General features: G+C 40.1%; 1 protein-coding gene across 7 annotated transcripts in view; it reads right to left on the reverse strand.

Moving 5' to 3' along the window:
• Nucleotides 1-8,090: 8,090 nt before the first annotated feature.
• The window catches only part of PJA2 (praja ring finger ubiquitin ligase 2), a 30,047-nt gene continuing 23,380 nt past the window's right edge, over nt 8,091-14,757 (reverse strand). For all 7 annotated transcript variants that reach the window (XM_071802024.1, XM_065861739.2, XM_065861740.2 and 4 more), the window contains 4 exons: nt 12,345-12,456; nt 10,315-10,429; nt 9,904-10,016; nt 8,091-8,775 (listed from right to left, as the gene is read on the reverse strand). In XM_071802024.1, the coding sequence (XP_071658125.1) occupies nt 8,644-8,775; nt 9,904-10,016; nt 10,315-10,429; nt 12,345-12,456 (472 nt within the window). In that variant the 3' untranslated portion in view covers nt 8,091-8,643. The remainder of the gene's footprint in view (nt 8,776-9,903; nt 10,017-10,314; nt 10,430-12,344; nt 12,457-14,757) is intronic.

Genomic DNA, 14,757 nt, shown 5'->3' on the forward strand with positions numbered 1-14,757 from the left:
TTACCGGTGCCAGTAGTAAGGAACTTTTTCGGTTCTCTTCAGTAACTTATTTTGTTATCCTGATAGTAAACCGGATAATAGAAACTTCCTTTCAAAGTTTATCGTGCAGGAAAATGCAACTGCCCCCACAATGTTTTCATGTTACAACACTCCGTTTAAAATTAGTTTTCTCAGTTTCTTTCTATTCTTGATGATGTTGTGCTTTCATAAATGTTTGTTGTTTACAAATTGTGATGAAGTGGCCTGTGGCCAGTGCATGTTTTCCAGATGGGGATTCAACACTAATTTGTGGTGCTTGTTGTTTAATTCAGTGCAGCAGTGGGTTTTGTTCACTGGCTTTGTGGGCAAAATGTGGAACTATTACAATGAGTTGCCAGCAGATTGCAAAAGCAGCTTGTCAAAGGGTATGTTGAGCATATGCTTGATATTTAAAATCTCTTGAAGATCAAGTTTCACATGTGTTCACATGGTTGCATGTTTGGTGTTAGAACTGCAAGTCACATATGGTAATTTTTTCAGAGATTCATGAGACCGGAATTTGATTTTGCTATATAATTTAGATGACTTGGTAAATCACATACATTAAAATACATTAAAGATTATTGTCTAAGTCACCTCCTTCAGAGGAAAACCACAAGTTCTCTATGACTAATCCAGTCTTTGAGACACATACAGCTGCAGATGCTATCCTTACTTCAAAGGCAGACTGACAAAGCAAAAGCAGGTTTGTCTGACACTCAGTGTAATTATTGCCTATTATTATATACATATAAAAACCTATCCAATCTGCAGATAAATCAAGAAAATACCTGATTTTGCCCTCTGCCTGCCTTGAATTTCAGTTTCAGGATCTGTTTGCTACTGAAATGTACAGAGCCCCTTGTAATAAATACACAAGTGACAGCATTGTGGAATAAACAGGTAAGTAAAACACACTTAAAATTACAGCAAAATGAAGTTATATCACATATGTTCTAATTACCAGTTAAGTATTTACATATACAAGTTACAAGTGCGTTCATGTAGACTGACACTTAGGTATATAGTCTAGCCATAATAAACAAGAACATAAAAGTCTACTGTATCTCAAGATTTTAGTACAGATAAAATAGTTGCTGTCTGAAATTGTCTTGCACTCATTTTTAATTTAAAGTATCAAATTCAATATATGCACAGGTCTGAAAAATTTGAGACACCAGTCAATAAAAAAAATGCAGGTATTCTGAGGGCTATCATACATGTAAAAACACATAGATATAACTAACAATGAAAGTTTATTTAGGGATACTTATTGTACTGAAGTTGACATGAGTATGTGTTTAAGTGAATGAGCCATTTGTTTCCACTGCTCTCTAATCTTGTTGAGATTTTACTTTCCTGTGTACATACATGCACAGATGCACACTGTACGTTAGTAATAGTGCAAGCAGATGCTGAGACTTGTAAAAATGTAATAGATTGCATTTAGCTATTCTGAAACCACATTGTCCACACAGCCATCACATAATTCCACCAGTTTTTAAATGCACAAATATAAACTGTAATCCATCTGCTTAATGACTTGCAAAACAATAAGGTTTATGCATCGTTCCACATATTACAACATAGCCCTGAGACAAAAACAAAACAAAACAACTTTTTTGGCTTTTAATGCTCTTGGAAGGGCACAAAAGTTCCTGAGTGGAAGTCACAAAACTGGCTGCTGGCTCAAATCCTTTTTTTGAGCATGAGGGAGCTAAGTCTTCTCCTTCCTTCTCTCAATTTGGGAATAAAGTAAAGCCTTGTTGCGCTACGTGAGCCATCTCCAACGGAACCTACAGAGTGATGTGGAACAGGTCACACTTGGCAGAGGAACAGCATGGGCAGAAGGGATGCAAAGCCCTAGGTGAGTTGCCTCCTCATGGATCATGATCATATAGCCGCACATGTGATCATATGGTTTCCCACACTGTGTTCCATCAATCTTTCCATGTCTCCTCAGATAAATGCTAGTTCCGTGATTTTCAAACACATTTGTGGCATGGTTTGGGCAGTATAAAAGCAGTATGTTGTGATTACCTGTTAGAGTGTTATCCCATAATGATGCATGCTAAGTTGCTCATGGCTACAACCAGCAACAGAGGCCACCTTTGAAGATCTTTGTGCACAAACTATCTGTTTCCAGGTACCAAAGAAAAGAGGTACGCTAGTGGGACTAAGTCAGAAGTCACAACTACAGCAGCTGCCCTTAAAACAGTGTGACTTAAACCAAGCTTACAACAGAACAGACGTAAGGCTCAAAATGGCATGACTTTTGAAATAAAATATTTTGCAAGACAAAATGCAGCAGCAAAGACATGTAAAGTGGACTAGTGTGCAGTGCCAGAGAGACACTTCTGTCTCCAGCACCAAGATGCTTTTTCATATAATAAAGCCTCTGCAATGCTACCTGACAAACTCTGTAAAGCCTCTGCCTTGTCCTCCTTAACATCCTTCCTGAAAAGTCTTCAGAGGGGACTCTACTATGCTCTGATCTGATAATGTGGAGGCAGCTGACCAGTAGAGCCTTCCCACTTTAATATACAACATGTTAATTTTGCAGGCATTTCTGTCTCCAGTAGCCCATCCACTCTTGCTGTACAGTTCTTGCCTAATGTTTTGTGTAATCTGATGCTGGTTTATAAAAGCATTTAGGAGATGAAATGTTTTTCTTTCCTGAAAGTACTGCTTACAACAATCCCTAATGCTTTATCAAAGTGTTCTAGAATTTACCCAGCCAAAACTATAAAAGTTACAATCTAAAATTATATGAGTAGCTAAAGAAATCTAATGGCATATGCCATGAGTTTGTGGCATATAAATGGTTTCAGAAGATCTGATATGCTGCTTCATTGAGTAATACCACTGAGAAGAAAAAATTAAATGTATTTAATATTACTTTAGTTCACTGATTTCAATGGGATTATTGCCTGAAAAGAAGCCACAAAACTGTCACATTGTTATTTTAATTTCTGGAAAATTACCAAACTTTTCTTTTTCCCTTCTGCACTGCAGTCTGTATTTTGTTACTGAAGGGACAGATGTTAATCTCCTCCTGCTTCCCCACTATGAAATATAAATCACTACCTACTTATATTAGATAGAGTCTTAGAAAAAAAGCTAATAATGACAGTGGTCATGGTTAAAGTATGGTTAAATTCACTAAAACACAATGGGTCTTTTCAGGACTGATGTCATTGCAAGTTCAAAGCAAAAGATAAGGCACCTGGAAATATACTTTAGAAGTGTATATTGAAATTACATCCACACCAATTATATCATTTTTTCAGCAAAATATCCTCCTCTCTCTCCACCTAAAATCACCTGACAGATTTTGCTTTCAAATCCAGGGAAGGTAACTTTTAAAAAATTTATTTTATTACACTGTATGTGACAAATGTGACGTTGGCTCATGCTAAAGCCTTGTATGCCATTGGTTCTGAAAACTACCAAATTTCATTTTGGTTAGTCTGGACAGGATTTTGATGACAAAGTAGGAAGAGCCAGGAGCACTTCAGGACTCTTGAGCATTGGGTTAACCTTTGATATCAGGTTGATACATCTAAAGCCTGTACAGAGATGATTGTCAGCCCACTTATCTCCTGTATGACACAGGACAAGGAGCCTTATCCACCCGTATTTGCCAGCTGTTCTACAATTCATTAATCAACCCGCCCTCCCCATAATCAATCAAGCCTCAGTTTAAAGAAAGCTATCTTTGTATACGCTCAGTGTCCCACAAAATCTAATTACATCCACCTCACTAAGAAAGGAAAAGGGAAAAAAAAGACCAGCCAGCCATTCAAATTATTTTGTTTGTTTTAATCTAAATGCCTCAGTGCTCAATAGTCAGAAGAGTTGTGCTCCAGGTACCCAGCCCCCTGATCCAGAAGTCAGGGATGGGGAGCAGTATGAAGCCCCAATAATCCAAGGTGAGATAGTTAGCGACCTGCTACACTACTTGGACACCCACAAGTCTATGGGGCCAGATGTGATACACCCAAGGGTGCTGAGGGAGCTGGCAGAGGTGATCACTGAGCCACTCTCCATTATCTACCGGCAATCTTGGCAAACCTGGGAGGTCCCAGTTGACTGGAAGCTGGCAAATGTGACGCCCATCTACAAGAAGAGCCGGAAGGAGGATCCGGGGAACTACAGTCTAACCTCAGTGCTGGGGAAGGTCATGGAGCAGATGACCTTGAGTAACATCACACAGCACTTACAAGGCAGCCAAGTGATCAGGCCCAGTCGACATGGGATTATGAAAGGCAGGTCCTGTTTGACCAACCTGATCTCCTTCTATAACAAGGTGACCCAACTTGTAGATGAGGAAAAGGCTGTGGATGTTGTGTGCTTAGACTTCAGTAAAGCCTCTGATACCATATTCCCCATCATTCTCCTGGAGAAGCTGCAGCTCATGCCCTGGATGGGTGTACTCTGCAATGGATAAAGAACTGGCTGGCGGGCCAGGTCCAAAGAGTTGTGGGAAACAGAGCAAAATCCAGTTGGTGGTGGGTCACGAGTGGTGTTCCCCAGGGCTCAGTATTTGGGCCAGTTCTGTTTAATCTCTTTATCTGTGCTCTGGAAGAAGGGATTGAGTGCACTCCTAGTAAGTTTGTAAATGACACCAAATTGGGTGGCAGTGTTGATCTGCTGGAGGGTAGGAAGGTTATATAGAGGGATGTGGACAGGCTGGGCCATTGGGCTGAGGCCAATTGTATGAGGTTTAACAAGGCCAAGAGCCAGGTCCTGCACTTGGGTCACAACAACCCCAGGGAGTGCCATAGGCTTGGAGAAGAGTGGCTCGAAAGCTGCCTGGAGGAAAAGGATCTGGGGGTGTTGATTGACAGTCAGCTGAATATGAGCCAGTAGTGTGCCTGGGTCACCAAAAAGGCCAACAGTATCCTGGCTTGTATCAGGAACAGTGTGGCCAGCAGGACTAGAGAAGTGAAGAAGTGATTGTGCCACTGTACTTGGCACTGGTGAGGACCCACCTTGAATAATGTGTTCAGTTTTGGGCCACCCATCATGAGAAGGACATAGAAAAACTAGAGAGAGTTCAGAGAAGCTGGCGAGGAGTCTGGAGCACAAGTCCAATGACAAGTGGTTGAGGGAACTGGAGCTGTTTAGCCTGGAGAAAAGGAGTCTGAGGGGAGACCTTATAACTGTCTACAACTACCTGAAAGTAGGTTGCAGCATGGAGGGTGTTGGTTTCTTTTCTCAAGTAGCAAGTGATAGGACAAGAGGAAATGGCCCCACGTTGTGCCAGGAGCGGTTCAGATTGGATATTATGAAAAAATTCTTCATGGAAAGGGTTGCCAGGCATTGGAACAGGCTGCCCAGGGAAGTGGTGGAGTCACCATTCCTGGAAGTGTTTAAAAGGCATTTAGACATGGTTCTTAGGGACATGATTTAGTGCTGGAGTTAGGTTATGTTTGGATCCTGTGATGCTGAGGGTCTCTTCCAACCGAAGTGATTCTATGATCTAAGCTTTCTGAGCAAGAAATGATTAATGTGAATTCAATGTAATATTTTAATTCCCCTTTTACTTAAACGGTGACATACACAAACTCTAATGAGCTTTGTGTTAAGCAAGCAAGCCATTCCTGTTGTATGGCATTGAAAGTCTAGAAAAAGGTCTTTGCCAGAACTGGTTTTGTGATTACCCAGACACCCTATTTCAGCTGGCACATACATAAGCAGAGCAAGTGAGCTGCCTCTTTTTGCTAATGTTGAGGCCAGGCAGAGTGCAGCTGGAAAAACCTCCCTCGGGTCTTCCTACAGAAGAGTGTGGCTGGAGAATGTACGGAGGCGATCCACCCCTCTGGAAGCCTTTGCTGCTCCCACCTCCAGCTCCAGAGCTTTCCCCTGGCCACTCACCTCCACCTGCATCCCAGGTTTGTAACTAGAGCTCACAGCTTTGCCTCTCTTTTTTTTTCTACTTCTAGCAGCTGACTGGCCCTTCTGATTATTATCCATTATTGATTTTTCAGGTAGGCAGCAATGAAGTCGCAAAAAGAAGTCCAAAGGTAATCAAGAGCTTGGGATTCAGGGCCTTGGGATGACAGGTTACCTGATCAGGAGAAGCAGCGTTCTCCTCTGTCCTCCAGTGTAAACTGGTGTAACCAGCAAAACATTGTTTTTTTAAATCATGATTCAGTATAAATGACACCAGGCCTGCTGGTGACAGGGTAGATCTGTCTCAAAGGGAGAAAAGGATCTTCATGTGGGAGTCAGAAGACCTCACTGAAAGAGCTTTAAACTTGATTTGAAGGGTGAAAGGAATAAAACCAGGCTTGCTAGAGATAAGCCTTGGAGGTGGGATGTCAATGTTTGAGGGATGATGTGCTCTTGACTTCCTTCAGTCTACCATCTCAGTGGAGGTAACAGATGGAAATCCACATGGCAGCGAAGACAGAAGGTTTATTGATGTTTCAGAAACCATAGAAGTTCCTGAAAACAGCCACAAAGGAATTAGGGCTTCTCCTTAAAAAAAGGTGGCAGAATCAATAGCCCAGTAAAGTACATCTGTATTACACCAAAGCACACAGGACAGGCAAGAAAGAGGATGAGGTGAAAGCCATTGTGCAGCAGAGAAACTATGATGTAGTTACCATCACAGAAACACGGTGGGATGACTCTCATAACTGGAGTGCTGGCCATAAACTCTTCAGAAGGGATAGGCGAGGAAGGAGAGGAGGTGGGGTAGCCATGTGTGTTAGCGACTGTTTTGATTGTCTGGAGCTTGATGAGGGTGGTAAGGTTGAGTGTTTATGTGATGTACCTTCATTTCCACTTTTTCTTGAAAGAGAAATATGCACCTTACATGACCTTTAAAGGCTGCATTATTGTTTTCTCATCTGGACCATACACTTTCCAGAGCAGTAGTTTGTAAGAGATATGCAGAAGATTATGGCACTTCTTGGACTAACATGATTTCTGCCAGCAAGTATGCCTGGAAGTGTATGTTACTTGTGTTTCCCTAAATTCTGATGCCTACTTCAGTGAATATAAAGTTTTAAAACGGGAAAATAAGCCATCAAGGAGCTACACATTTGATACTTTCCACCAGTATTCTAGTTTGTGTTCCTTACACTTTAAGTTTTGGAATAACATAATTGAAAACCTCAGGAGCAGACTCAGGACAACTGTCCCCAATTCTTTGATCTGCTGCAGACAAAGTTACATTGGAAAGTATATCACACAATGGAGTATGTCCCTCAAACATGAAAACTATTGTCTTTTACTGCTAATAAAAGATTATTTGTAAATAAATGAGATATTGTGATGGGAGTCATAATCATAACTGAATAGCCAGAGAGCCACTATTAGAAGACTACTGTTTTTAATCACTTTTCAAAGAGCTAAATTCAGCTTAATTTCAATATTACTGTAAAAGTCTGTAGCTGTTGTAAGAGTATTTGATTAGACCCTTTGTATATTCTTCCCATGCATCAACATTTTAGAAACTGTGTGTCAACCCAACAGCCACAGATAAGCTTTTGTACAGCCATTAGTACACACACACACATATCCAAATATTAACCTTCTGTCCTGGAATAATTAACTTTATGACCCTTAATGTTTTTTGCAAATACTGGAGAATTATTTATAGAGATATCTTCTAGAGACCAGTCTTTTCTCCTTTAAAACATTAAGTGTAGCATAGCCCACTGCAAATACCTGAAACATTCCTAATTTTTAAATTTCTGGAATAACTTTACAACCATTACCCAAATACTCAGCTGTATTTTTCAATTGTGTGAAGTTTCTACTACCTTTTTCAGACTTAAGAGTCCAGAAGCCAAAAATATTTTTAACTATATCTGCATTAGAAAGCAACCCCAACCCTGTTATATATAAATATATCTTGAAAAGAGACCATGCACGCATGCAGGAAACCTAATTAGCAGAATGGAAACACAAACTGAAGGAACTAGTCACTCAGCTCTTACAGAGGCAACTTCTTCTGAACTTCAAATTTCAAATGTTGACATTCCATAGTTCATCTACATTTGCGACACAAGCTTAAAAGCAGCCCTAGCACATTAAAAAAATTCAGACAGCAGCAATTTAACAGCACTGACATCAAGAAAAAGTTTATTGTAGAATAAACTGGTAAGAAATATTGTTCCATTATGCAATTTGTTTCCAGTCAAATCTAATTCTACCAGTGCTGGTAAAACAGAACATCTTCTCATCTTACAAAGTCACTGAGTGGTCCTAACTTTGTCAAAAACAAGTAGTTCAGTTTTATTACGTAAAATAGACAGGCGTAACTTTCATAAACTTCAGATCCAGTGTAGCTGCAAGAACTTGAACAAAGTGTCACATTAATTTTTTTTTTGGAATTTTTTTCATAGTATAAGCTTTAGACATTTCAGTTACCAGCAACATTCTCCCCAGAAAAAAAAAGGCTGCACACTCTTCCAATTCACAGTTTGAAAACTGAAGCTATTATAGCAAATCTAAGAAATTTAGGAAGTCTCGCACCCTCTTTCTAAACTAAAATACATAATATAGATAGTATCTTACATATAATATTTTATCCATAATTGTTTTCATATTGTAATTAAACAGGCAAAATTTACATTTTTGTTTTGGTGGCAAAGATTTAATTTCACACTACTCTAAAGCTCCTGTAGCACTGTGAACAGAGGATAGGGAATCATGACCAGGCAGAAAGGAAACAGCGGCAGCACTTGCTTCAGGAAGCACAGGTGCAAGCACATAACGACAAACTGGGCATGTTCCCGACTGCGAAAAAAAGAGAAAACAAGTTCATTTGCACAGTTTGTGTTCAATGCTGTTAAAGAACTGAAGGTTATTATTATTTACAAAGTATTTAATGTCTTCACAACAGCACTGTCTTATAGCCAAATTTGACTGGATTGCTACCTGAGGCTAAGAAAAAGCTAACAATCTCAGAAGAAAGCTTCATTTTGCATTTATACCGGTTATAGAGTAGATACACCAGGCTCTCTGCAAGGTCTTCCTCAAAGAATTGATTTTACAGGTGGGTTTTTTTTTTTGAGACAAAGATTAAATGCAAACAAGGGCATCCCAAATTAACAGGAATTTGTCCTACAATTCGGCAAGAATAATTTACTATGACAGCAGAAAAACACAATAATACAATAAAGCAATATCAATCATAGTAATCTGATCTGACCTTCCTAGTCTGAATCAATATTTCTCTTTTACCTCTTCAGGAAATTATGTGTTACACTGTAGGCTCACTGAGAACTACCAAGTCCAGGCTCATACTGTGCCTACAGAATAGTGCAAGGAGAAACGCTCAGTTCATGAAATATACTTTTTAGTCTAGTCTCAGTATGATGTAAACCTTTTTTAAGACACTTGGAAAGAAAACGATTACAGTTTATGAAAGTGAAATCTAATCCAGTACAGATTTATCAACAGTAAATATTTTAATCTACAAGCATTCCAGTTATTTCTCCCACCAACTTTAGCTGTCACCATAAATGGGCCTGACATACTCTCAAGACAGATCAGTTCCTTTGCTCTTCTCAGTGAAAACAAAGCCATCTTCTTTATTTCAAGGTATGATGACAGGGAAGAGAGCTTTTCTTGTACCAAAACAAGTTATAACTCATCCATCTCTCTCATTCTTACCAAAAGCAGACCATGTTCTTCCTCACAAAAATACCCCCTTCTATTGAAGAAATTGCCCTTCAGGTGACTACAGATATAAGTTACTTTCTTCACTTGCACTAGAATTTAGTTCTATAGTGTGTGTAATTAACAGCCAGTTATTTCATGGTATCTCATCCCACATTTTAAGTGTTATATACTATTCTTCCCAGAAGAATGCTAATACTCAATCTCCTCCCCCACAAAAAAACCCCATCTTGTAGTACTTACTTCCTGTAACCAACGAGTTACACAGGATTTGTGAAACAAATGACGACAGGGTAGCTCCGTTATGATTTCATCTTTCACATATTCACAGAAACAGATAGCACACTGCTCTAGACCTACATCCAGAATGAAGAAGAATCACCATCTTGTTTTATATCTGAGTTGAAATTAAAATACATATATATATTGTTGACAGTATCACCAATGATTACAAAATACAATCACACTTAACTCCAGTAAAGATTAGTTTACCAAACTGACCAAAGTTACATTCAGTCTGATTCAAGATTCAAAAGGTTTTAGAACAGCATTGCCTGTGACACACTAAGTATGTTTAAATACTGCATCTGTGGTATTAGAGAAAGATAATTTTTTTCTTATAAACTTTGTAGAATTCTTAATTATTTTCCATACCATTGTGGTCATCTGTGATGATCGTCTGTGGCAGACAATCTATGGTTTCTTTAGTAGCTGGTGGATAGGTCTGTTCAACATCAAATCTAAGGGACTCCAAATGTGCCAGAGCAGTCTGAAAAAGGTGAGTAGAGATCAAGTTCTCTTACATTCCATATAAAAACATATAAGCAAGGAAAAGAATCCAGTTGTAACAGTATGACTTTCTTATATGGAAGTTATGTCTGTCAGACTAACCATTACATCATTTATGTTAGGAATAAGACAACACTGAAGGTCAAAACAGTAACATCTTGTTTCTTAAGCCTTCTCAAAGTATTAGGACAGAGTCACAACCCATTCTCTAATGCACATTTACTCACTTTATCAAGTTCCAGAAAAGGCAGCAAGTCAAAAAACATAATAAAACTTGCTAATACAAAACTGTAATTACATTTTGATTTCTGATAATAAAAGTCTCAATGTACTTCCTGGCTTCAACTACTGAATTACTCAGGTACAAACAAAAATATTGAGTACCTTGGCTACACTACCATGGTAAGCTTTCAGGAAAAAAAAAAGAATCCACACAGATGTTTCTCATCTGTATAATTACTTAAGACAGACATAGTGCTCTGAAGTCATCCTTACGAAAATTAAATTTTTCACCATACAAAATCTTAAGATTCTGCCATAGCAGACATACTTGATGTTTACATCATATATTCAACCCCATAAGACAATGAAAGGATCTCCATTAGGAAAAAATAAAGAGCAACACAGAATTCAGATTTGTTATATTTGCTAAGAAATGTACTAGATATAGCTGTCTGAACAGCAGAACAAACTGAAATTGAAGAGTCACAAATACAGAAGCACTGAATTCATATCATGAATGAACTAGTCCCAGTCCTCAAGTACAACTATTTCTCTAATCAGCGTGAAAATTATCTTAATTCTAATGGCCACAAAACTCCCTTGGCAAGAAGTTTAAAATAACTTGACACTTCTGTGATGTAGACTTAACTAAAACACCAAAAATATACTAGATTAACACTGGATTACAAACAGACATCCTCAGTAATCTTTCCTCTTAAACTTTAGAGAAAGTTGGTAGAGCCTACACCTGGACACATTCCTGTGTAATCTCATCTATGTGTTCCTGCTCCAGCAAGGGGATTGGACTGGATGATCTTTTGAGGTCCCTGCCAATCCCAAACATACTGTGATACTGTAAAAGACAAAGATCATACCATGTTGGTTCTCAATAACAAATGCTCTGGTTTATCCAAAGCTAGACAAATGAAAGGAGATTAGAACAAGATAAAAGGCTTCTTTGCTTTTGGATGGTGGTTTGTTGTTGTTGTTTTGGTTTCGTTTTGATCTGTGGTTGGTTGGTTTATGGTTTGGTTGGTTGGTTTATGGTTTTTTTGTTTTATTCTAAATTTAAAATGCATGGAGCCAAGACAAACATAGAAAAGTCTTCTACTGAAGAATAAAAACATCCAATTGTACTGTTGCAATAAAAACAAACAACCTAAACATACATCCCCCCCCAAAAAAAAGGAAAAAAAAAAGTGAAAAAACAAAACACACACACATGAAAAACACACCATTAAAATCACCAATTAACCAAACAAAAACCACAAACGCTGGGACAATTCATAGGCACAGTCCCAGGTATGAACTTCCCTTTTTTATGTACGGAATCCAGCAACATTCATTAGAATATTTTGGATGGCATATGTTTATACCAGTAGAAATCAGTATTTTTCCCTTTAAGACGAACTACAATAATATTAAAAGAGTAGTATCACTGACCAATGACTTCCCACGCTACCTCACTAAAAGGAACTTCCAACATTTATTTCCAGGCTTGCAGACCTGAAACTTCAAGGTAAAACAGTAAACTTTTTCCCTGATTCTCCTGATTGTTAAGGAAGTTTCTTATTCCCCAATACTGATTTTCAGATTATGCTGAAAAAGTATTCAATAGTAAAAACTTATGTCGCAACATCACTGATTATATACCACCAAGAATATTTTAATACCTCCATAGCTTCTTGTAAGCGTCGCTCTAGTGTCGTAAATGTGAGAAACTGAGGATCCATGTAAGGAATTGCTTGAGCAAGTCCTAGGCCATCGCCAAACTCGTCAAGTAGACTGAAAAACATAAGTCAGGAAAAATGGGTTTCAGTTCAAAGTAAACAGTAACAATCTGATCTCCTTCTATGACAAGCTGACCCAACTGGTACATGAGAAAAAGGCTATGGATGTTGTGTACTTAGACTTCAGTAAAGCCTTTGACACCATATCCACAGCATTCTCCTGGAGAAGCTGCAGCTCATGGCCTGGATGGGTGTACTCTGTGATGGATAAAGAACTGGCTGGATGGCCAGGTCCAAAGAGTTGTGGTGAATGGAGCCAAATCCAGTTGGTGGCTGGTCACAAGTGGTGTTCCCCAGGGCCCAGTATTGGGGCTAGTTCTGTTTAATCTCTTCATCAATGGACTGGATGAGGGGATTGAGTGTACCCTCAGTAAGTTTGCAGACAACACCAAATTTGGTGGCAGTGTTGATCTGCTGGAGGGGAGGAAGGTCATACAGAGGGATCTGGACTGGCTGGGTCATTGGGCTGAGGCCAATTGTATAAGGTTCAACAAGGCCAAGTGCCAGGTCCTGCACTTGGGTCACAACAACCCCAGGCAGCGCTACAGGCTCAGGGAAGAGTGGCTGGAAAGCTGCCTGGAGGAAAAGGATCTGGGGTTGTTTGTCAGCCACCACTGAACATGAGCCAGCAGTGTGCCCAGGTGGCCAAAAAGGCCAACAGCATCCTGACTTGTATCAGGAATAGTGTGGCCTGCAGGACTAGAGAAGTGATTGTGTCACTGTACTTGGCCCTGGTGAGGACCCACCTTGAACGCTGTGTTCAGTTTTGGGTGTCTCATTGTAAGAAGGACACTGAGGTACTACAGAGTGCAGAGGAGGACAATGAAGCTGGTGAAGGGCCTGGAGCACAAGGCCAGTGACAAGTGGGTGAGGGAACTGGAGCTGTTTAGCCTGGAGGAAAGGAGTCTGAGGGGAGACCCTATAACTGTCTACAACTACCTGAAGGGAGGTTGTAGCATGGAGGGTGTTGGTTTCTTCTTCCAAGTAACAACTGACAGGACAAGAGGAAATGGCCTCAAGTTGTGCCAGGGGAGGTTTAGATTGGATATTAGGAAAAAATTCCTCACGGAAAGGGTTGTCAGGCATTGGAACAGGCTGCCCAGGGAAGTGGTAGAGTCAGTATCCCTGGAGGTGTTTAAAAGGCATATAGATGAGGTTTTTAGGGACATGGTTTAGTGCTAGAGTTAGGTTAGGTTCTGAATGGAGTGTTATCCTGATGATCTCTTCCAACCAAAATGATTCTATGATTCTATAACATGAGGGCTAGGTACATCAAACTACTGCACATCACCTGTTAACAACTGTGTGCATATACTCTCATGAGATGCTTATGTTGTGTTGACCTTGGCTGGCTGCAAGATTGCTCTCTCACTCCCCCACCTCAATTTGACAGTCATATAAATAAGACTAAAATGTCATGGATCAAGACAAAGACCGGGAGATCACTCACCAATCACCATCACAGACAAAACAGGTTCAGCCTAAGGGGGAACCTTAATTTAACTGAAAGGTTGAATTAGGTGATCTTTTGAGGTCACTTCCAACCTAGGCTGTTCTATGATTCTATAAATTTATTCTCAAAAATGGATTTGGATGGTGAGAAAACAACAAAAACACCTTCCCTTTGCTCCCCTTTCTTCCCAGGCTCAACTTCACTCCTTCATTTCTGACTTCTCTATGCCCCCTACCCCAAGAAGGGCAGAGGGACAAGGAACAGCAGTTGTGGTCCATCTGCAGCAGTTCCTCTCTGCCAGTTCTTCCTCCTCATACTGTTCCTCTGTTCTAGTGTGGGATCCCTCCCATGAGCTGCAGTTCTTCAGGACAAACCTGCTCCAGTGTGGCTATTTCCCACAAGCTGCAGTCCTTCAATAACAGCTCCAGCCTGGGCTCTCCACTGGCACAGTTCCTTCACCAAATACCTACATGTTCCACTGTGGTCTTCTTCAGGGGCTGCAGGTGAATCTTTTCTCCAGCACCTAGAGCAACTCCTTGTCCTTCTTTCATCATGATGTCTGCAGGGTTGTTTCTCTCACATCTTCCACACTCCTGTCTCACACTCTGCTGTGTGGCATTTTTTACCCTTTCTGAAATACTTTCCCCAAGGTACCACCCTGCAGTAGGTTCACTGGAACTGTCTGGAACCAGCTGTGTCTCACACAGGGCAGCCCCAGCCTTGTCTCACAGAGGCCACCCTGCAGCCCACCTGCCAGCACCTGCCCCCAGTACAGTGGTACACTCTACACAACACAGACCTCATAAGAACATGATGGGAGCTTTTACTGTTGACCACTGCAGA

The sequence above is a fragment of the Patagioenas fasciata genome, chromosome Z (assembly GCF_037038585.1).
Source record: "Patagioenas fasciata isolate bPatFas1 chromosome Z, bPatFas1.hap1, whole genome shotgun sequence".
Classification (NCBI taxonomy): Eukaryota; Metazoa; Chordata; class Aves; order Columbiformes; family Columbidae; genus Patagioenas; species Patagioenas fasciata.